Here is a 21104-nt window from a genome sequence, read left to right as displayed (position 1 = left end):
GGGAGGAAATATTAAAAATTTTGGCTGAAATACTGTGAATTGGCTGAAATCCTGAGAATCGTCCAAAAATCCTGAGAATTGGCCAAAAATCCTGAGAATCGGCCAAAAATCCTGCACCCAGACAGGACACAATGTTTCGGGCTGAAAGACTGAAAATCCAGACTGAAATTGTAAAAAATTGGGTGGGAATAGTGAAAATTTTGGCTGAAATACTGTGAATCTGATGAAATCCTGAGAATCGGCCAAAAATCCTGAGAATTGGCCAAAATCCTGCACCCAGACAAAACCCAACATTTTGGGCCAAAATACTGAAAATCCTCACTGAAATCATAAAAAACTGGGTGGAAATACTAAAAATTTTGGCCAAAATCTTGCAAATCAGCCAAAAATCCTACACCCAGAAGAACCCAACATTTTGGGCTGAAACACTGAAAATCCTGACTGAAATCATAAAAAAATGGGTGGAAATACTAAAAATTTTGGCCAAAATCTTGCAAATCAGCCAACAATCCTGCAACCAGCCAGAACCCAACATTTTGGGCTGAAATCCTGACTGAAATCATAAAAAACTGGGTGGAAATACTAAAAATTTTGGCCAAAATCTTGCAAATCAGCCAAAAATCCAGCACCAAGCCAGAACCGAACATTTTGGGCCGAAATCCTGAAAATCCTGACTGAAATCACAAAAAACTGGGAGGAAATACTAAAAATTTTGGCCGAAATCTTGCAAATCAGCCAACAATCCTGCAACCAGCCAGAACCGAACATTTTGGGCTGAAATCCGGACTGAAATCATAAAAAAATGGGTGGAAATATTGAAATTTTTGGCTGAAATCTTGCAAATCAGCCAACAATCCTGCAACCAGCCAGAACCCAACATTTTGGGCTGAAATCCTGACTGAAATCATAAAAAAATGGGTGGAAATACTAAAAATTTTGGCCGAAATCTTGCAAATCAGCCAACAATCCTGCAACCAGCCAGAACCCAACATTTTGGGCTGAAATCCTGACTGAAATCATAAAAAAATGGGTGGAAATACTAAAAATTTTGGCTGAAATCTGGCAAATCAGCCAACAATCCTGCAACCAGCCAGAACCGAACATTTTGGGCTGAAATCCTGACTGAAATCATAAAAAAATGGGTGGAAATACTAAAAATTTTGGCCAAAATCTTGCAAATCAGCCAACAATCCTACACCCAGAAGAACCCAACATTTTGGGCCGAAATCCTGAAAATCCTGACTGAAATCCTAAAAAAATGGGTGGAAATATTGAAATTTTTGGCTGAAATCTTGCAAATCAGCCAACAATCCTGCACCCAGACAGAACCCAACATTTTGGGCCGAAATCCTGACTGAAATCATAAAAAAATGGGTGGAAATACTAAAAACTTTGGCTGAAATCCTGCAAATCAGCCAACAATCCTACACCCAGAAGAACCCAACATTTTGGGCCGAAATCCTGACTGAAATCATAAAAAAATGGGTGGAAATACTAAAAATTTTGGCCGAAATCTTGCAAATCAGCCAAAACCCCTGAAAATTCCTTTTAAAACCCCGCTAAAATTTAGTCTGAACCCTACACACCCCTTAAAAACCTTCCAACCCACCCCAACATTTCACCTTCCCCTCAAACCCCACCACCACCTCCCACCACCCTTCCACCCAGCCCATTCCACCCCGAAACGCCCCAAACGTGGCGCTGAACCCCGCGGCATCCCCTCCGGGTCGGTTTTTCCCGCCGGGATGTCACCTTGGCTGTCGATGACGCTCTGCACCACCTCCTCCAGCCCCACCATGTAGATGAACTCGCTGTTGGCCGCGCTGGGCAGGAAGTGCAGCAGCGGCGCCGGCGGTTTCGGGGGAGGGATCTCCAGCAGCGTCTTCTCCAGCTGCTTCCGCAGCGCCAGCTTGGCGGCGGCCTGCGAGTTGGCGGCGTCGGAGAGAGCGCTGGGGCTGGGGAGAGGCGAGGACACGCGGGCCACCGAGCCCGGCTGCATGTGGGACGCGAGGTTCATGTAGATGGCGGAGGAGGACGAGCGCTGGCACGGCACCGAGGAGCCGGATTGCTGCGGGGGGGAGAGCGGGGGTCAGTGGGGGGGGGTTGGGAGCTGGGGGGGGGTTTGGGGTCACGGTGGGGGTTTGGGGTCACGGTGGGGGTTTGGGATCAGGAGGAGATTTGGGATCATGGTGGGGGTTTGGGATCAGGAGGAGATTTGGGATCGTGGTGGGGATTTGGGATCGTGGTGGGGGTTAAGGATTTGGTGGGGGTTTGGGATCTGGGCGCAAATTTGGGATCAGGCGGGGGTTTGGGATCTGGCGGAGATTCGGGATCAGGAGGAGATTTGGGATCGTGGTGGGGGTTAAGGATCTGGTGGGGGTTTGGGATCTGGGTGCAAATCTGGGATCTGGTGGGGGTTTGGGATCTGGGGGAGATTTGGGATCGTGGTGGGGGTTTGGGATTGTGGTGGGGGTTAAGGATCTGGTGGGGGTTTGGGATTAGGGTGCAAATCTGGGATCACAGTGGGGATTTGGGATCAGGTGGGGATTCAGGATCTGGGTGCAAATTTGGGATCAGGCGGGGGTTTGGGATCTGGCGGAGATTTGGAATCATGGTGGGAATTTGGGATCTGGTGGGGGTTTGGGATCTGCGGGGATTTGGGATCAGGTGGGGATTTGGGATCATGGTGGGGGTTAAGGATCTGGTGGGGGTTAAGGATCAGATTGGGGTTTGGGATCACGGTGGGGATTTGGGATCAGGGTGCAAATTTGGGATCAGGCGGAGGTTTGGGATCTGGCAGGGGTTTGGGATCAGGAGGAGATTCGGGATCTGGTGGGGATTTGGGATCTGGTGGGAATTCGGGATCAGGTGGGGGTTTGGGATCAGGGTGGGGATTCAGGATCTGGTGGGGATTCGGGATCTGGTGGGGATTCGGGAGCAGGGCGCGAGTTTGGGATCAGGTGGGGATTTGGGATCTGGTGGGGATCTGGGATCTGGTGGGGATTCGGGAGCAGGTGGGGATTTGGGAGCAGGGTATGAGTTTGGGATCAGGTGGGGATTTGCACCAGGAGCTGTCGGGGGGACACAGGGGCTGGGGAGTCCTGGGAACTGCGGAGCAGGTGTGGCCTTGGGGTCGTGCAAACCAGTCCAAACTGGGACAAACCAGTGCCCAAACCAGTGCCCAAACCAGTGCCCAACCAGCCCAAACCGGCCCCAACCACTGCCCAAACCGGTACAAACCGGTACAAACCGGTACCAACCAGTGCCCAGGCAGCCCAAACCAGTGAAACCAGCCCAAACCAGTGAAAACCAGCCCAAACCAGTGAAAACCAGCCCAAACCAGTGAAACCAGCCCAAACCAGTGAAACCAGCCCAAACCAGTGCCCAGCCAGCCCAAAGCAGTGCCCAGGCAGCCCAAAGCAGTGCCCAGCCAGCCCAGAGCAGTGCCCAGGGCAGTGCCCACCGGCTGGTAGTTGATGGCAGGGCTCATCCCGGGCGTGGAGCTGCGGACCAGGCCGGGTTTCTGGGGCCCGCGCTGGCCCTGGAGCTGGGCGGGGCTGGGGGCGATGACGCGCTGGGACATCAGCATGTGGGGCAGGGCTGAGCTGGCGGCCGAGCGGATCACGCTGTGGCCCTGTGGGGAACCCACGAGGAATCAGATCCCAGAAACGACCCCAACCACCCCCCCGGAGCTCCCTGAGCTCCCTAATAAAATCAGAGAAAAACGAGGGAAACTTGGAGCAATGGTTCCCCCATCCATGGAATTCCTGCTTCTCCAGAAGCCCAGTTGATCTCTAATGCCCCAAATCCCTCGTTTTTTCCCCAAAATCTCCTGGATTTTACAGATTGTGGCCCTGTGTCCAGCTCAAGCTGGCACACCCCTATTTCCCGTGGGAGGCTGGAATTGCTCCATGGTCAAGGAGAGCAGCAGAAATCCATGGAGCAAACACTTCCAGTGGCTTCTCCTCTGGGAGCAGCAGGGAGGCTGCAGGCCTTGGAGAATTCCCACCATCCTCATCCCCCTCCAGCTGGGACACCGCACACTCAGAGGATCATGGAATGTCCATCTCCACGAGGATCACCAAGTCCAATTCCTGACAAACCCAAACCCAACCCCAAGCACTGGGAATTGAAGGAAAAAACCCCTCAGCTCTGTGAGTGCATCCACCAAAACCAGCATTTTCCAGGAAAAACCAGGAATGCTCACCTGTAATGTCCTTAAATTCTGTGGCTCCACCCCCTGGGCTCCGGGCCGGGAGGGGATCTTGGACAGGCCCTGCTGTCCCACGTGGGCGGGGGACGGCTGCACGATGGACGCGGCGTTCTGGACAACGGGGGTCTGGGGGGGCACCAAGGACAGCACTGACCTTCCCAGCAGGGGATTTAGGGAATCCCACAGGTGGAGTGGAGGCTCCGTGTGCACCCCTTCCTGTTATCCCACCCATCCTCAGCCCTCACCTTCTGCACCACGTTCTCCTTCTGGAGTTGGCTCTGCCGCAGCTTCTTGAGGAGCACCAGCCGGGCCTCCTCCAGCCGCAGCTCGTCCCGGAGCTGCTTGATCAGCTGCTGCCTCTCCTCCAGGCTCTTCCCCTGCAAAACCCCAGACACCAAGCAGGATGTGAGCAAGGGAGAGGGGAAAGCTGAATCCAAGCAGGAATTTGGACCACAGGTGAGAGAACTGGGGGGCTGCACCGGGAACTTGCTGAGAAACGCCCCAAACGCTTCATCCCTTCCCAACGCCCCAAATGCTTCATCCCACCCCAAATGCTTCATCCCACCCCAAATGCTTCGTCCCCCCTCCACCCTGTGCCTTTCCCGGGATGGAATTCCCGTTCTCCCACCTTGAACATCTCCAGGTTGGCCGCCTTGAGCCGCTCCTCCATGCGGGAGCTGGAGCGGGGGCTGGAGGCCTCGTTGTCCGACAGGACGATGATGTCCGGGGATGGGGTCAACCTGCCCCGGTCCTGGTCACTGAGGGGGGAAAGGAATCCCAGTGAGCCAGGAATTTGGGATCTGGGGAGCCCCAGTGAGCCAGCCATGTGGGATTTTGGGAGTAGGATCCCCCCCAGTCCAGCACGGATCTGGAGCAGCGCAGCTCCCGTGGGCACCACGAGGGAAGGACTCCCTCCAAAGCGCTCCCCAAACCCCCAGGTCCCTCTCCAGGGGTGCAAATCCCACCCTAGAATCAGGTGGGAACCAGGAGCGTGTCCTGGTGCTGGGATGGGAGGGAATGGCAGGGATACTCCAGCCTGGAATTGCTCATCCTCACTGCGGTGGAGAAGGGGCTGAATTCCCTCCCATCATTAACGGCACCACTCCAAGGCTATCCCAACCCAAATCTATTGGAAAAGCTCATTCCATACAGGAAAACCTGCACGAACATCCAACTGAGCCATGATGGGATTGGGGGAACCAAAGGAGCAGCAGGGAAAAGAAATAAACCAAAAATCAGAGGTGGAGTCCAGCAGGATCCAGGCGGGATCATCCTGGGGAAGGAGACTCCAAGCAAAGCCCTTTGCTGCCCTGGATTTCATTCCTGCTGCTGGAGAGCCTTGGAAAACTGGGGGATAATCCAGCGTGGAGGCAATTCCAGCTCCCTGGAAGGTCCCTGCAGTGAGGGGACACTGTGGAATAACTCATCCCAAACTGTGAGCTCTGAACAGCCAGGAGGGAGCCCCAAATCCCAGCTCCCAGGTTTGGCTCTTCCAAGGATGGGGAGATGCTCAGAGCTGGGATTTCCTTCATCTCCCAACCATTCCAGCTGTTCTTGTGGATATTCCAAAGCACCAGGGCACGGAGCTGTCCCTGCTCCAGCAGAGAAATTCCAGAGCATCCCAAGGAGAAGGAGCCAGCAGGAGCCCATCCAGGCTGCATGCCAGGGGTTCCAAACTGGGCTGGCACATCTGGATGGAACTTTCCTGGATCAGGGCTGTCCTACAGCTCCTGGGGACCATTTTTGCAGGAGCATCCCGATACATCCAGGCTGGATTACTGCCATCCCACCAGAGGAATAAGGCAGGGCCAGAGACCAAATCCAAGAGGGAAAAAGGATCCATCCACGAGGCATCACCAATTGTTGGATTTCCTTTGTCCAGGGAAGAGCAGAATTCCAACAGAATCACTGGAGGAGGAGCCACGATGAGGGAGGCAGGCAGAGGTGAGGAGAGGTGGAGCACATTCCCAAGGAAAATGAGACATTCCCAGTCTCACTTCTCATCTCAGAGTGGAGCATTCCCAGCTCTTCCCAGGGCTGATTTCCTGATCCAAGTGTCCGTGTGCGATGCTGGTGCCCCACTGGGTGCCCTCATATTGCACAATATCCAAGGAATTCTGCTGAGGATGCAGCTCCTCACTCGGAGCAGGACCCTTCAGGGACACTTCCCACCATCCCAGGCTGCTCCAAGCCTCGTCCAGCCTGGCCTCAGACACTTCCAGGGACGAAAAATCCACAAATCCCTGGATAACCTGTGCCACCTTCCCATCCCACCTGCCCTCTGTCCACGGGAAGCCATTCCCCCTCACCCCACCATTCCCAGCTCCCTCCCCAGCTCTTGGCATCACCAGAACGGGCTCTCCAGGACCCCCCAAATCCCATTTCATTCCCAACCCGGCTCCTCCCACCCCTCCAGACCCTGGAATTCCCAGCACCCACCTCCTCCTGGCGCTCATATCCACGGGCTCGTCGTTGATGTTCTCCTTGCCCGGCCGGGCCGCGCTCCGCCCGTCGCCGTGGGGCCTCAGGCTCCCGTTGAGCTTCTCCTCGTAGCCCTTGATCCCGTCCGGCTTCACCGGGAGCTCGTGGGGCACCTCCAGCCCCGCCAGGTCCTTGCGCTTGAGCAGTGCCAGCATCTTCAGCCTCTCCATGGCCTCGTGTCCCTCCATCTTCAGCCTCTTGGCCAGGACGTCCTCGCGCTCCTCGGCCGGCTCCAGGCTCCGCTTGAGCAGGTTCAGGCGCAGCGCATCCTCCGTCATCCGGTCCATCCTGAGGGACAGGGACAGGGACACTGTCAGTGCCAAGGATCCTGGTGAACCCCCCAGGATCACCCCCGAGCTCAGCTGGGCTTCCTCAGAGAGCTCGGATCTCCTCGTGGAGCTCCAACCCCTTGGAGAGCTCCAATCTCACAGAGCTCCGACCTCTTCAAGAGCTCCAATCTCACAGAGCTCCGACCCCTTGGAGAGCTCCAATCTCACAGAACTCCGACCTCTTCAAGAGCTCCAACCTCACAGAGCTCTGACCTCTGGGAGAGCTCTGATCTCATGGAGCTCCAACCCCTTGGAGAGCTCCAATCTCACAGAGCTCTGATCTCCTCATGGAGCTCCAATCTCACAGAGCTCCAGCCCCAAGGAGAGCTCCAATCTCACAGAGCTCTGATCTCCTCATGGAGCTCCAATCTCACAGAGCTCCAACCTCAAGGAGAGCTCCAATCTCACAGAGCTCTGACCTCTGCAAGAGCTCCAATCTCACAGAGCTCCAGCCTCTGGGGGAGCTCTGATCTCCTCATGGAGCTCCAATCTCACAGAGCTCTGACCTCTGCAAGAGCTCCAATCTCACAGAGCTCCGACCTCTGGGAGAGCTCTGATCACCTCATGGAGCTCCGATGCCTTGGAGAGCTCTGATCTCACAGAGCTCCGACCTCTGGGAGAGCTCTGATCTCACAGAGCTCCGACCCCTTGGAGAGCTCCAATCTCACAGAGCTCCGACCCCTTGGAGAGCTCCAATCTCACAGAGCTCTGACCCCTGGGAGAGCTCCAATCTCACAGAGCTCCAGCCCCAAGGAGAGCTCCAATCTCACAGAGCTCTGATCTCCTCATGGAGCTCCAATCTCACAGAGCTCCGACCCCTGGGAGAGCTCCGACCTCCCCAGCCCCCATCCAGGTCAGGAGTTTCCCCCTCTGAAAGGCCCTGAAGTCCCTGAGAACGGCAGCACCATCCCTCCTTTGGGATTAAACCCCATGGATGCAGCTCAGCAAGGAAGAGGAGCTGGGATGAAGCCCCGGGAGCCCTGGAATGCCAGGAAATCCCCCACAGCCTGCTCTTCCAGGCAGGAATGCTCGGCAGCTCCGGGATGGAGGCTCGGGCAGGTCCATCCCCGCCCTCCCACCTCTCCTGCTCCCCCGCCGCAGCTCCAGGTGCAGGAATGCCCTCTGGAAAACAGGCAGGAGCCCATCCCAACCCCATCCCAAGCCTGGAGCCCATCCCAGCCCCATCCCAATCCCGCTCCCAGGCTGATAAGGAACCAGCTCCGACAACAAAGAGCCACGGGAGCTCCACCTGCAAACCAGCTGGGCGAGGCCCTTCCCTGAGGAGCAGGGCTGGGGACCAGGACAAACACCCGGGGAATCGGTGGGAATTCCACGTGGCCGGCTCGGGAACATGGGAATTCCTCGCTCCGCAGGGAACAGAAAGTGTCCTGTGGAGCACCTGGAGCTGCTCCACACCTGCCAGCACCCGGCTCCGAGTCATTCCCGGGACAAACCCTCCCAAACTCCTGCCAGGAGGAGGCTCTGGCTCGGGTACAAATCCCTGGAATGACGCATCCGTACGAGTTCAGCTCCCACCGGAGACAGCGGGAGCAGGGGAGGGCAGCAGGGAAACCCACGGGAATCCCAAACACCATCTGCAAAAAAGCCGGACGGAGCCTCCGAGGAGCACCGAGGGCTCTTCCCTACCTGCTCATCCCGTCTCTCCGCACGTCTCCCAAATTTAGCCCGGCAAGCCGGGACAGGCCGCGGGAGCTGCTGCCGCCCCCGTCCCGCAGGAGTGACCCCGGGGGGATCGGGGATGTTCCAGACACCCCGGGAGCGCTCGGAGCCGCGCCCAGCGCTGCGGCTGGAGCCGCTGGGAGCGCGCCAGGAACGGGCTGGCGGCTGCTCCCGGCAAGGAGAGAGGAGGAGGAGGAGGGAGAGGTCCACAGGAGCAACGTCCCACTGGATAGGAGCTCCCCATGGATAGCTGAGCTGAGCACGGAGACGGGATCCAGCAGGGAGAGCCAGGATCTCCTGGACCTGGATCCTGCTTGGCCTCTCCGGGGGTGGAAGGATCCTGCAGGAATTCCAGAGACCCCCCCCAGTCCCTGCTCCATCACCAAGGTGGTCTCCCAAGGCCCTCCCCTCTGGCATTCCAAAGAAATCCAAAGTGCCGTTACCGGGAATGGGGCCCACCACTATTTAATCCACTCCAGAGGTTTTCCAGGCTCAGCCAGATCCAATAAAAATTAAATTAGGCTTCGGATTCGGTACTGAATGGGGCCCTCTGGCTGGAGGGGGAAGGGGAGGATCCACTGGGAATTTCCAGAGCGCTGGGAAAGCCAGGGGAGAGCTCCTGATTCCATCCAGAAATCCACAGCAAAGAGCAGGAATGATTCCAATCCTGGGAATGGAGGTCGGACAGGCGGGAGGCTCCGTGCCGGCCCCGCTCCGGTCTCGGCACATCCCAAACCGGATCATCCGGCCCCGCCGCCCTCGGGCACAGCCCCCGGCGATCCGGCACATCCCAGGGAACAGCCTCTCCCTTCAGCTTCCACCTCAAAGAAATCCTCCTCACTGGAACCAAATTCCCAAATGGTGGCAAAACTCATGGAAAACGGGAGCTAAATCCACGGCGCGCCTCCGGCTGGGATTATCCCCGGGAGCCTGGAGCCGGGGCAGAGCCAAGATTCCAGAGGCTGCCGGAGTGGGACGAGCAGGGTCGGCTGCACCGACCTGGGAAGGCTTTCCAGGAATCCCAGGGTGCTGGACAGGGCCTGGCTCTGTCCCGACGGTGATTCCCAGCTCTCCGTGGGGACGCCGCCGCGGCACCGCGCGCTCCTCGGCACGTTCCGCTGGCTCCGGGCGCTCCTCCTGCTCCGCAGGGCCCGGCAGGACGGGTTTGGGGCAGACAGACAAAGCAGCACCCCCTTTTCCATGGATATTGGATGTGGAGCCCGTGGGGGAAACAATCCAACAACAACAACAAAAAAAAATCCTCAGCGGGAGGATTTGAAAGGCTGGAGCGAGCGAGCTGGGCCAAAAGAAGGAATGTTCCAGGAAGGAGTGGGAATCTCCAGGGAGAGATGCAGCCAGGAGGGAAAATATCCTGGGATTTACCCGATGGAGTCCAGAACCAAGACTTGGCAGCACCAGGAGTTAATTCCAGCCAGAGTTTATCCAGAGGTCCCAGCCCCTTCCCAGCCTCCTTGGAGGGTTTTCCATTGGGTCAATCCCCATGTTGGTCTTCCAGCCCCAATTCCCGGCCTCGGGCCCGCTGGAGCTCGTGGAGGGGCTGTAATTCCTGATCCAGCACCAGGAATGGTCCTTGATCCACCAGGAGTGATCTCTGATCTGCCACGAGGGATCCAGGTGCCCCCAGTGCCTCGAGGTCTCCCCAGCACCCTCCAGTTTCCCAACCCCGCTCAGGCAGTGCCGGAATTCCGCCGAGCAGAGCTGGCAGCCCCACAGGAGCCGAGGTGGATCCCTGGGATCCAGGGAGCCAGGATGGGAAATCAGGGATAAACCAGCCCAGCGCCTGCTCTGCTCCTTGGGAAGCTCTGGTATTCCCAGGCAGAGGCAGCCTCAGGGGACCCAGAGCATCCCCCAGTTTCCATTTGGGGCTGGAATGGCAGAATTAATCCCAGGAGAGACCCAGAATCCAAACCCAACGTCACATCCCCGGAGCCAAGGTGCTCCGAGAGGCTCCAGCACCACCCTGGTCACTCCAAACCCAGGACATCACTCAGACATGAGCCTGATGGAATAAAACCCATGCAAATCCCATTAAAGTCCCGTTTTCCTGGGATCAGGGAGCAGGAATTGGTGAGATCCAACTCCTGCAGCTCACCTGAGGAGCGCAGCTCGCGCTCCCACTGCCCGAACCCCCCTAAATCCCAGGATCTGGCGCCAAGCCCCACAGATCCCGTGGGAAATCCACAGGGCTGGCTGCTCATCCGGAGCCATCCGGCCCAAATCCTGCTCCGGGGGCTTCCCGGAGCCCGGCACCGGGCGGCTCCGATTCCATCCGGCCTCGGCACATCCCGGCGTCGGCGGCGCCGTAAAGCGCGCGTTCCGGCACGGAACACAAAATGGCTGGCTCCCAGGGCCAGCATTCCCAGGGAACGCCAGGAAAAGGCTCATCACCTCAAAAGGTAATTAGGATTTAACGGCTCGGCGGTCGGGAGCAGGATCCGGGAACGCCGCTGGAAAAGGGAAGGGGGAAGAGGCTCCTCCGTGGCTGAACAAAAAGCGAGCTGCTCCAGGAATGCCCGGGCAGGAATTCTCAGGCAGGTAAGGGAGGCTGAGGGTGGCTCGTGGGGATTTTCTCCGGAGCAGGAGGAGCACCGGGATTAAAGCAACAGCAGAGAAGCCCTGAGAACGACCCCGGGGCCATGGCAGGAGCCACAGGGACACGGCTGCTCCCGGGAGGGAACGGGAACGGGAACACGATGGAAGATTTGGGAAGGGATGGGAGAGTGGGAATTCCTACGGAGCAAACTGCTCCGGGAGCTCTGCTGCTCCCATTCCTGGATCCCAGCACGGGGACACTGATTCCTGCCAGACCCTGGATTCCCCCAATTCCAGATCTCCCAGACCCTGGATCTCTTGGATTCCAGATCTCCCAGACCCTGGATTCCCCCAATTCCAGATCTCCCAGACCCTGGATCTCCTGGATTCAGGATCTCCCAGACCCTGGATCTCCCAGACCCTGGATCTCCCAGACCCTGGATCTCTCAGATTCCAGATCTCCCAGACCCTGGATCTCCTGGATTCAGGATCTCCCAGACCCTGGATCTCCCAGACCCTGGATCTCCCAGACCCTGGATCTCTCAGATTCCAAATCTCCCAGACCCTGGATCTCTCAGATTCCAGATCTCCCAGACCCTGGATCTCTCAGATTCCAAATCTCCCAGACCCTGGATCTCTCAGATTCCAGATCTCCCAGACCCTGGATCTCTCAGATTCCAAATCTCCCAGACCCTGGATCTCCTGGATTCCAGATCTCCCAGACCCTGGATCTCTCAGATTCCAGATCTCCCAGACCCTGGATCTCTCAGATTCCAGATCTCCCAGACCCTGGATCTCCTGGATTCCAGATCTCCCAGACCCTGGATCTCCTGGATTCCAGATCTCCCAGACCCTGGATCTCTCAGATTCCCGATCTCCCAGACCCTGGATCTCTCAGATTCCAGATCTCCCAGACCCTGGATCTCTCAGATTCCAAATCTCCCAGACCCTGGATCTCCTGGATTCCAGATCACCACCCCCAGCCTGGGATGTCCTGAGATTCTGCAGCTCCGGGTCAAGTACAAAACTAACAATGGGAAGCAGGAAAAGCAGGAAAGGAGGAAAATCCTCCCTCCCCAAAAGTGCTTCCCTTCCCTCCTAAGTTTGTGTTCTTGTCCAACTCCATTTCTCGGGAGCAGGGAATGCCGGGGCCGTGCCTGGCACCACGGGCCTCACACCTCATCCCACCCCAGGATTTCTGGGATGAGAGAGCAGGAATTCCAGAAGCTGAAACGTGGGGGGCAAAAAGACCCAAAAACTCCACAAAGTCTTTAAAGAGAGACAAAAATTCCAGAGCATCTGGTTGGGACCGGCCCGTTTTGGGAAAAGCCAGCTGGAAAACACTCCGGGAAAAGAAAATCCACTAAAAACGGATGGGATGGAAGGTGGGGGGGGGGAGGGAGCGCCCGGCCCGGCCCCCTCCCCATCCGGGATGACGCAGACTTCCCAGGCTTCCTTATATAACGCTTCCCGATTTCCTCGACTGCGGGCGCTGCCTTTGTGCGGCCGCTCCGGCTCCCATCGATCACCGATCAGAGAGCCAATCGATAACTAAACCGATGGCCACCGCCGAGGGGAGGGGCTGACATCGATGCCAGGCGTTGTTGCTGCCGGTATTTTTGTCACCCCCCCGCCCCCCGCCCCCCGGTGCAGCCGGCGCCGGGAGGGTGGGATTGGAGCATTCCGGTGGAAGGGGGGAGGGAAGGGAGAAGGGAATCACGGATCGGCTCCGCCAGCAAATCCCAGCACCAGCGCTCCTTTTCTCCTTAAAACACTCCCTCGAGACATTCCCCAAAAATCAAATCATAATAAAAATTTTTTTTTTTTTTTTTTTTTAAAAAGCACACTCAGGAACCCTTTTGTCCTGTCCGAATTCCCGACAAAACCCAGGGGGATGGTCTGACGGATACTTACAGGTACAATATTCCCGCTGCCTGGAGTTGCCAAGAAAACGAGGGAGGAGCGGAGCGGGAAGGGGCAGGAGGCGGCCGGGGCCGGGCAGGGCCCCGCGCTCCATCGCCCGCGGAGCCGCAGCCGCAGCCGGAGCCGGAGCCGCGCTCCGAGCGGGCCCTTCCCTGCCAATCATGCGCGTTCTGTTTTATTAAACAAAAGAAAAGGGGGATGCTGACTTTTTCCCATGATGCCTCGCGGGGCAGGGAAAAAGAGAAGGGAGAGAGGGGAAAAAAAAAAAAAAAAAAAGGAATTAAAAAAAAAAAAAAAATTTGAATGAAAAAAAAAAAAATTTAACCCCCCAAAAAAAGAAAAAAAAAAAAAAAAGGGAAAAGAAAAAATTCCGGTCGTGACCGGTTTGGCACCGCCCGACATGGAATTGGCTCCGGATTTTGGGGAGGGGGGTTCATTTTTCCTGGGATTTCGGCGCTGGCGCGGCCGCCCCCTCCCCGCTCCCCCTCCCCCCGCTCCTGGCCCCCCGCCAAACTTTGTCTTCATTCATGGAAGCTCCTTCCCTCCCCTGGAATTTTAACCGTTTCCCTCCCAAAAAGGAGCCTCGGGGCCGCCGGCGCCGGGATCCGCCCCTCCCGTGGCCAAAAAACCGCGGCCCGAGGTCGGGTCCGGAGGGGGAGCGGCCGCGGGATGGCCGAGCCCACGGCACGGAGAGGATCCGAGGGGTCCCAGAATGTCCCCAGGGAGCCGGGAATGTCCCCAAGGGTCCGGGAATGTCCCCAGGGAGCCGGGAATGAGCCCAGGGAGCCCAGAATGTGCCCAGGGAGCCCAGAATGAGCCCAGGGAATGTCCCCAGGGAGCTGGGAATGTCCCCAGGGAATGTGCCCAGGGATCCCAGAATGTGCCCAGGGACCCCAGGGAATCCAGAGATCCAGAGGAAGGGTCCGGGAATGTGCCCAGGAATCTGGGAATGTACCCAGGGATCCCAGGGAATCCAGAGATCCAGAGGGAGGGTCCAGGAATGTGCCCAGGGATCCAGGAATGTGCCCAAGGGGGATCCAGGAATGTGCCCAGGGATCCCAGAGATCCAGAGGAAGGGTCCATGAATGTGCCCAGGGATCCCAGAGAAGTTGCCCAGGGATCCCAAGGAATCCAGAGATCCAGAGGAAGGGTCCAAGAATGTGCCCAGGGGGGATCCCAGAATGTGCCCAGGGATCCTAGGGAATCCAGAGATCCAGAGGAAGGGTCCAGGAATGTGCCCAGGGATCCAGGAATGTGCCCGGGGGTCCCAGGGAAGTTGCCCAGAGATCCCAGGGAAGTTGCCCAGGGATGTGGATGAAGATGCCAGAGAAGATGCCAAGGAACACGCCAGGAAGAGGCCGAGGGATGCCAATGAAGACGCCAAAATCCCAAAAAAGAGCCCAAGGGAAGGCTCTGGAGGAGAAGCTGAGGGATGTGAGGAAGCTGCCAGAGGGTCCCAGCAAAGCTCAGAGGGAGCAGGGGAAGATCCCTGAGGAGATGCCGAGGATTCCCTGGAAGATCCCCTGGGGATGCCAAGGAATGCTGAGGACCCCGGTCAGGATGGGCTGGGAGATGGGGCTGGCCCTGCAGAAGGAGGATCCAGAGGGATTGTGGCTGTCCCAAACCTCCTGATCCAGCTGAGCTGCTCCAGAGGTGCCAAATTCCCACTGTGGCTCCCCAGGGCTGAGGGTGTCCCGAGGATGGGGACAGATTTGGGGCCTTTTTAAGGAATTCAGAGCACTTGGAGCATTCACCCCACGGAGAACCCAGGAGATGGAGAATCCCAGGGAATGGCAAACACGATTTTAAACCAAAACACGGGAGATTGAGACTGGATTTTTGGGATTCCTCAGCCCAAGGAATATCCCTACCCTTACTGCAGGGTGGGGAGGCCCTGGCACAGGTTATCCCGGGAATCTCAGGCTGCTCCACCCCTGGAAGTGCTCAAGGCCAGGCTGGACAGGGCTTGGAGCAGATGGAAGGTGCCAGATTCCCCCAAAACACCCCGATAATCCCACAGTGCCCAACATCCACAGCTCTGTCCCACCCCTGAGGTGTGGGAGGCTGGGAATTCCACAGCATTCCAGCACTGGAACCCCCAGTTTGCCTTTATTGGATAAAATGGAACAATTTGGTTTCCAAAGGGGGAAAGGATTAATTAGCTTTAATTGCATGCTCGTTTCCATGGATTTATCAGCTAATGAGGGGGTGGGATGGGCCCGGGGATGATTTATTCCAGGCTGTGTCCATGGAAAACGCAGAGGGCACAGGAGAGCAGCAAATTCCTTTCTTCCTCCATTCCCTGGTTTTTCGGGACCATTCCAGGCTGTTTCCATCCTCTTCCTCAGGCCCTTCCATCCCTGTTTTTGGGAAGGGATGAAATCCCTCCCATGCCTGCTCCTGCCCTGGCTGCCATCCCACAGCTCCAACCTTCCCAATGGATCCTCCCAGCCAGGATGGGCAAAGGAAGCACGACAACATCATTTCCTTGGATTTGGGGGTTTTTCCCTGTGGATCCATTCCCTGGGAGCTTCTGTTTCCTGAAAAGGTCTCTGAGGAGGTCTGGCCAGAGCTCCTTTTATCCCAAATCCCAAGGATCCCTGGATCTTCTTCCCCCAAAAGAGAGAATTCCTGGATCCAGTTCCCTCCTCCTAAACTGACAGGATCTGTGATCCTGATCCAGCCTCAGGCCAACGCTGTGCACTCAGGAAGAGACTCTGGAGGATGATAAAGCAGGGAAAGGGATGATTTCTCCCCAATTCTGCCATCCAGTGGGAATCCTGCTCTCCAGGGAAGGCCTGGCTCAAGGAGCTCCCACCACAAACTCAACACAGCCGAAGGATTGCCAGGATACAGGCATGAGAAGGTGGGAATCCATGATCCCATTTCCATGGATTCCTCCCAACCCCTGCAGAACCTGCTCCTGCTGGGAATTCAGGATTCCCACCCACATCCAGCAGCTCCAACTTCCCAGCCCAGCACTTCCAGTGTTGGGTTCTGGGATTTCCTGGAACCTTCCACTGAGGCCATTCCTTGGAAAAGCAGCCTGGGGGTCCCCCCTCTCTTCCAGCCCATGGAGGCTCTGCTGGTTTGCAGGAATTCCTGGAAGGAACAACCACCCAGCCATGGGAATGCCCCCATGGCACAAGGAGGGGCTGGGATTTGTCAAGGCTCCAAGATTTAATTGGAATCCAGGATTTAATAAAGAGGAAAATCCAGCGAGCTTGGAGTTACTCAAGGAGAACAACGGGATCATTCTGGAATTCTCTGGAATTCTGTGGCCCTCTGATCTTCTTTTCTCTCAGAACCCCCCACTGTGGAGGCAGCATTGGGATGTGTTTGAGGAGCAGGGAAATTCCTTATGGACATGGAGGAGCTCCTCCACCTGCACCTCTTACCCCTGAGGTGAGCTGGAACTGGGAGCAAACTGGGAGATTCCCAACCCTGCCTTCAGCCAAGGACCCAGCCTGGAGCATGGACCTGAAAATTCCCTGGGGGCCGTGGATCCTGTGGGAAACAGCCCAAGCAGGTTTTCCAGCCAGGAAAAAAAAAATCCAGGATTTGGGGAGCACACCTGGAGCTCTGCTCCTGGAGTCTGGGGAATTTTAGGTGGATTTTGGGGAATTTCTTGCTTGTAACCGACTGGGAAACCAAAAATGGATGCTGGGATGGATGAGAAGGAGCTGCCTCCCCTTCCCAAGGCTCTGGCTCAGTCTCATCCCAAAAAACACCAGGATTCATGCATCCATCTTCTGAGACTCCACGAAGACAAAGCCCAAATTTTATTGGGAAAAACACCCCGGGCATGGAGACCGCACAGAAATCCAACTTTTGCCATCACCTCCGCCCCCAAGGATTCCAGAATGGGACAATTCCAGGATTCAGCCCCAAAATCCACACTCAGGCCTCTGTGGAGCAGGGATGGGACAGCATGGACGTGCTGAGCATCCATGGAAATCAAACCCGGCCTCCTCGGGGCTAATTTTAGGCTTGGGAGGATTCCAGGGGCTGGGGCTGCTCCTCAGAGGGATTTCAGGCATGTCCCAGATGCCACCATCCCAAATGCCCGGGGAAGATCCCACATCCAAGGGGCACAGAGGCAACCCTGGGATCTGGAGGGGAGAGTTATCCCCTTCCCCCCATTCAGCCCGTCCTGGATCTGCCAGCGCCGGGAAGCGCCGCGCTCACGGGGAAAATGGGGGAGTAAGAAAAGAAAAATAAAGGAAATAAAAATAAAATAAAAATAAAAATAAAAATAAAAATAAAAATAAAAGAACCAAGCTCAGCACTGCAGCCTCTTCCTGACCCACCTCCCTCGGATCAGGACGAGCTCCACCAGCTCTGAGTGAGCACTGAGGTGCCCAAAAACCCAAAAGCAGCGGGATGGGGTGTGGATTCAGGGATGGAAGGACCCCAGACTCAAGAGGGCAGCTCCTCCTGGGAATGGGCTGGGAAATGCTGGAACATTCCTTGGATCCTGCTGGAAGGAGCTGGGATTGCCCAGCCTGGAAAAGGGAAGATCCAGGAGACCCTGGAGCATCTTCCAGAGGCCAAAGAGGCTCCAGGGGCTGCAGAGGACTTGGGACAAGGACATGGAGTGGCAGGAAAAGTGGGAATGGCTTCAGGCTGGGAAAGGGGAGATTTGGGTGGGATGTTGGGAGGAAATCCCTGCAGAGAAATGAGGGTGCATCCCAACACATGCCATCCCAGCCAGGAGAGCATCCCTAAATGCTACAAACCCCAGAATTTCCCTAAAAACCTGGAAAAGACCCGAAAACACCACCAAAAGCCACGGCAAACACAACCCCAGCCATCCCTGGGGAAGAATTCCAAGATCCACGTGAAACCCAAACCCAGAGACTTCCACCAGGAACAACGATGGACCAAGGAGCTTTTTGCTGCTGGAGACAAAAAGCCAAGCATGGAAAACTGTCAGTTAATTGGGAAATAATCAGGAAAAATGCTGAAATGATTGGAAGAAATCCGGGAAATTCCTCTCCTGAGCGTGGATCCCAACCCCCTTGGGAGATGCCACTGGAGAGGAAGGTGCTTCCAAGAACATCCTGAGTGGGATAAATCCTGCCAGGCAGGTATTCCTGCCCTCCCCCGTGCCAGCAGCACCTGAGGGAAGCCCGGGAGCCGATGGAGGAAAGGTGCCAGGGGAAGGTGGCACCGAGATCCCAAAGGATCAGAGCACTGGCACCACTATGGAGCCCTGGGATGGATCCCAGCAGCTCCAACAGCACCAAACCCCAGCCCAATCCTGGATTCCCAGCAGGAATTCCCTGTGGGAACTCCATTTCACCCCAAAAGCAACCTCAGCAAGGTGGATGTCCCAAATCCTGGCACGTGCTCCGAGCATGGAAGAGATGGAGACCATGGAAGAGATGGAGACCATGGAAGAGATGGATGGATGCTCCCAGCCTTGAGACCAGGAAAGGTGCCAGGGGAAGGTGGCACCGAGATCCCAAAGGATCAGAGCACTGGCACCACTATGGAGCCCTGGGATGGATCCCAGCAGCTCCAACAGCACCAAACCCCAGCCCAATCCTGGATTCCCAGCAGGAATTCCCTGTGGGAACTCCATTTCACCCCGAAAACAACCTCAGCAAGGTGGATGTCCCAAATCCTGGCACGTGCTCCGAGCATGGAAGAGATGGAGACCATGGAAGATGGATGGATGCCCCCAGCCTTGAGACCAGGAAAGGTGCCAGGGGAAGGTGGCACCGAGATCCCAAAGGATCAGAGCACTGGAACCACTATGGAGCCCTGGGATGGATCCCAGCAGCTCCAACAGCACCAAACCCCAGCCCAATCCTGGATTCCCAGCAGGGACAAATCCAATCCTGGATTGCCAGCAGGGACAAATCCAATCCTGGATTCCCAGCAGGGACAAATCCAATCCTGGATTCCCAGCAGGGACAAATCCAATCCTGGATTCCCAGCAGGGACAAATCCAATCCTGGATTCCCAGCAGGGACAAATCCAATCCTGGATTCCCAGCAGGGACTCCCTATGGAATTCCATTTCACCCCAACACCAACCTCAGCCTGGTGGAGGCCCCAGACCCTGGCACGTGCCAGGCTCTCCCAGAGTGGGCATCCCCAGCCCCTAAAATCGCTGAAATTGCCGAAAATCCGCGGCTGCCTGTGCCATCAGCCCCAACCCCCACCCGGGAGCACGGAGGAACAGGAGTCAAATCCTCCCACACTCCTGCCAGGAGGAGGCTGTTCCCATTCCCGTGCTCCCCCTTCCTCCTCCTCCTCCTCCTCCTCCCGCCCGGCAGCGGCCGAGGAAGCTCCAAAAAATCAAATGGATGTTAAAATTAAAAAAATGTCAAAAATCGAAAATGCTCTGGAAAAGCCAATCGATCCCGCTCTTCCTCCCCGCTCCCAGATTCCCAAATCTCCTCCTCCTCCTCTCTTCCCGGCAAACCACCCCCTCCCCCCGCCATCACAGATCCCTTTGCCAGGCTCCAAGGCGAGGGGAAAGCGCCCAAACGCCTCAATTTTGGGAATCTGGGGAAGGATTCTCCTGGGGAGCAGAAATCCTCATCCCTGGCAGGAGAAATCCTCTGGGATCTCCTCCTGGGAGAGGATCCAGCTTCCCAAAAAGGGGTGAGGAAGGGTCCGTGACCACCCCCACCCCCCCAGTGCGGCGTTTTCATCGCGATCCCACCCAAAAACCGGGAAGGGGAAGGCGCCGGAGGCTCCAGCTCCGCGTTCCGGCAGGGATGGCAAAGTTTCCCCGCTGCCTTTGAGCAGGGGAAGCAGCACCGGGAAGCGAGGGGGGGGCAGCAGGAAAAGAGGGAGAATCCCGCGGGGAGGAAATCCTGGATGAGGCCGGGACCCGGGGAAACGGCGAGGAAAGGAACCGGGAGCGGCTCCCGACTCCCGGCACGGAGCGGAGGAAACAAAGGGGGGCTCGCGGGGGGGCGATCCAGGGGGTTCCCGGCATCCGCCCCCCTAAATCCCACCGGCTTTCCAGGGGGATTCCCCGGTGCTCCCCGAAACCTCCCGGGCTGACCCCCAAAATCCCTCAGCTCTGCTCTCCAAAATCTGAGCTCTGCTCCCCAAAAATCTTGAGCTCTGCTCCCCAAAAACCCCCGTGCTTTGCTCCCTACATCTGAGCTCTGCCCCCCAAAATCCCCCGTGCTTTGCTCCCCAAATCTGAGCTCTGCTCCCCAAAATCCCCGAGCTCTGCCCCCCAAAAACCCCCATGCTTTGCTCCCCCAAATCTGAGCTCTGCTCCCCAATATCCCTGAGCTCTGCCCCCCCAGATCCGTCTGGCTTTACTCCCCAACTCCCCCGCTCTGCCCCCCCCCCAAAATCCATCTGCTTTGTGCCCCCAAAACCTCTCGCGCTCTGCTCCCAAAAATCCGAGCTCTGCCCCTCCCCAAAACCCCCGAGCTCTGCCCCCACCAACCCGTCAGGCTGCGCCCCAAATCTGAGCTCAGCCCCCCCAAATCCCTGAGCTCCTCACTCCCAAATCTCTGAGATCTGCTCCCCAAAATCCGAGCTCTTCCCCCCTAAAGATGTGTCTGCTTTGTGCTCCCAATGCTTCTGGCTCAGCTCCCCAAAATCCCTGCGCTCTGTCCCCAAAAAAACCCTGAGCTTTGCTCCCCAAAATCCCTCAGCTCTGCTCCCCAAAATCCCCGAGTGCTGCCCCCCGAAATCCCTGTGCTCTGCTCCCCCAAACCCGAGCTCTGCTCCCCCAAACCCGAGCTCTGCTCCCCCAAACCTGAGCTCCGCCGCCGCCCAACCCTCGGGCTCTGCCCCCCCAAACGCGAGCTCCGCGCCCCCAAGGCCCAGCCCAGCCCGCCCGCAACCCCTAGGGCTCTGCCTGCTGCCCTCAGCCCCCCAAAATCCGCCCTGAGCCCCCCAGATCCGCCCTGAGCCCCCCAAAATCCGCCCTCAGCCCCCGGC

The 21104-nt window shown here is 57.1% G+C and overlaps 1 protein-coding gene across 3 annotated transcripts in view; it reads right to left on the bottom strand.

Annotated features, from left to right (window-relative positions):
- The window catches only part of GATAD2B (GATA zinc finger domain containing 2B), a 29898-nt gene that overhangs the window by 8535 nt on the left and 259 nt on the right, over nucleotides 1–21104 (bottom strand). The window contains exons 1-7 of one of the 3 annotated variants that reach the window (XM_059870948.1): nucleotides 13171–13326; nucleotides 6653–6982; nucleotides 4842–4971; nucleotides 4459–4590; nucleotides 4208–4339; nucleotides 3464–3634; nucleotides 1753–2068 (exon numbers count right to left, since the gene is read on the bottom strand). In XM_059870948.1, coding sequence (XP_059726931.1) covers nucleotides 1753–2068; nucleotides 3464–3634; nucleotides 4208–4339; nucleotides 4459–4590; nucleotides 4842–4971; nucleotides 6653–6981 — 1210 coding nt within the window. In that variant the 5' untranslated portion in view covers nucleotide 6982; nucleotides 13171–13326. Of the gene's footprint in view, nucleotides 1–1752; nucleotides 2069–3463; nucleotides 3635–4207; nucleotides 4340–4458; nucleotides 4591–4841; nucleotides 4972–6652; nucleotides 6983–8272; nucleotides 8375–13170; nucleotides 13327–21104 lie in introns of those variants that run through there. The other 2 variants (XM_059870946.1, XM_059870947.1) reach the window with 2 other exon arrangements.

Source organism: Haemorhous mexicanus, chromosome 31, assembly GCF_027477595.1.
Source record: "Haemorhous mexicanus isolate bHaeMex1 chromosome 31, bHaeMex1.pri, whole genome shotgun sequence".
NCBI lineage: Eukaryota > Metazoa > Chordata > Aves > Passeriformes > Fringillidae > Haemorhous > Haemorhous mexicanus.
Note: the sequence above shows the minus strand (reverse complement) of the source record. Positions and strands in the feature narration are given on the sequence as shown.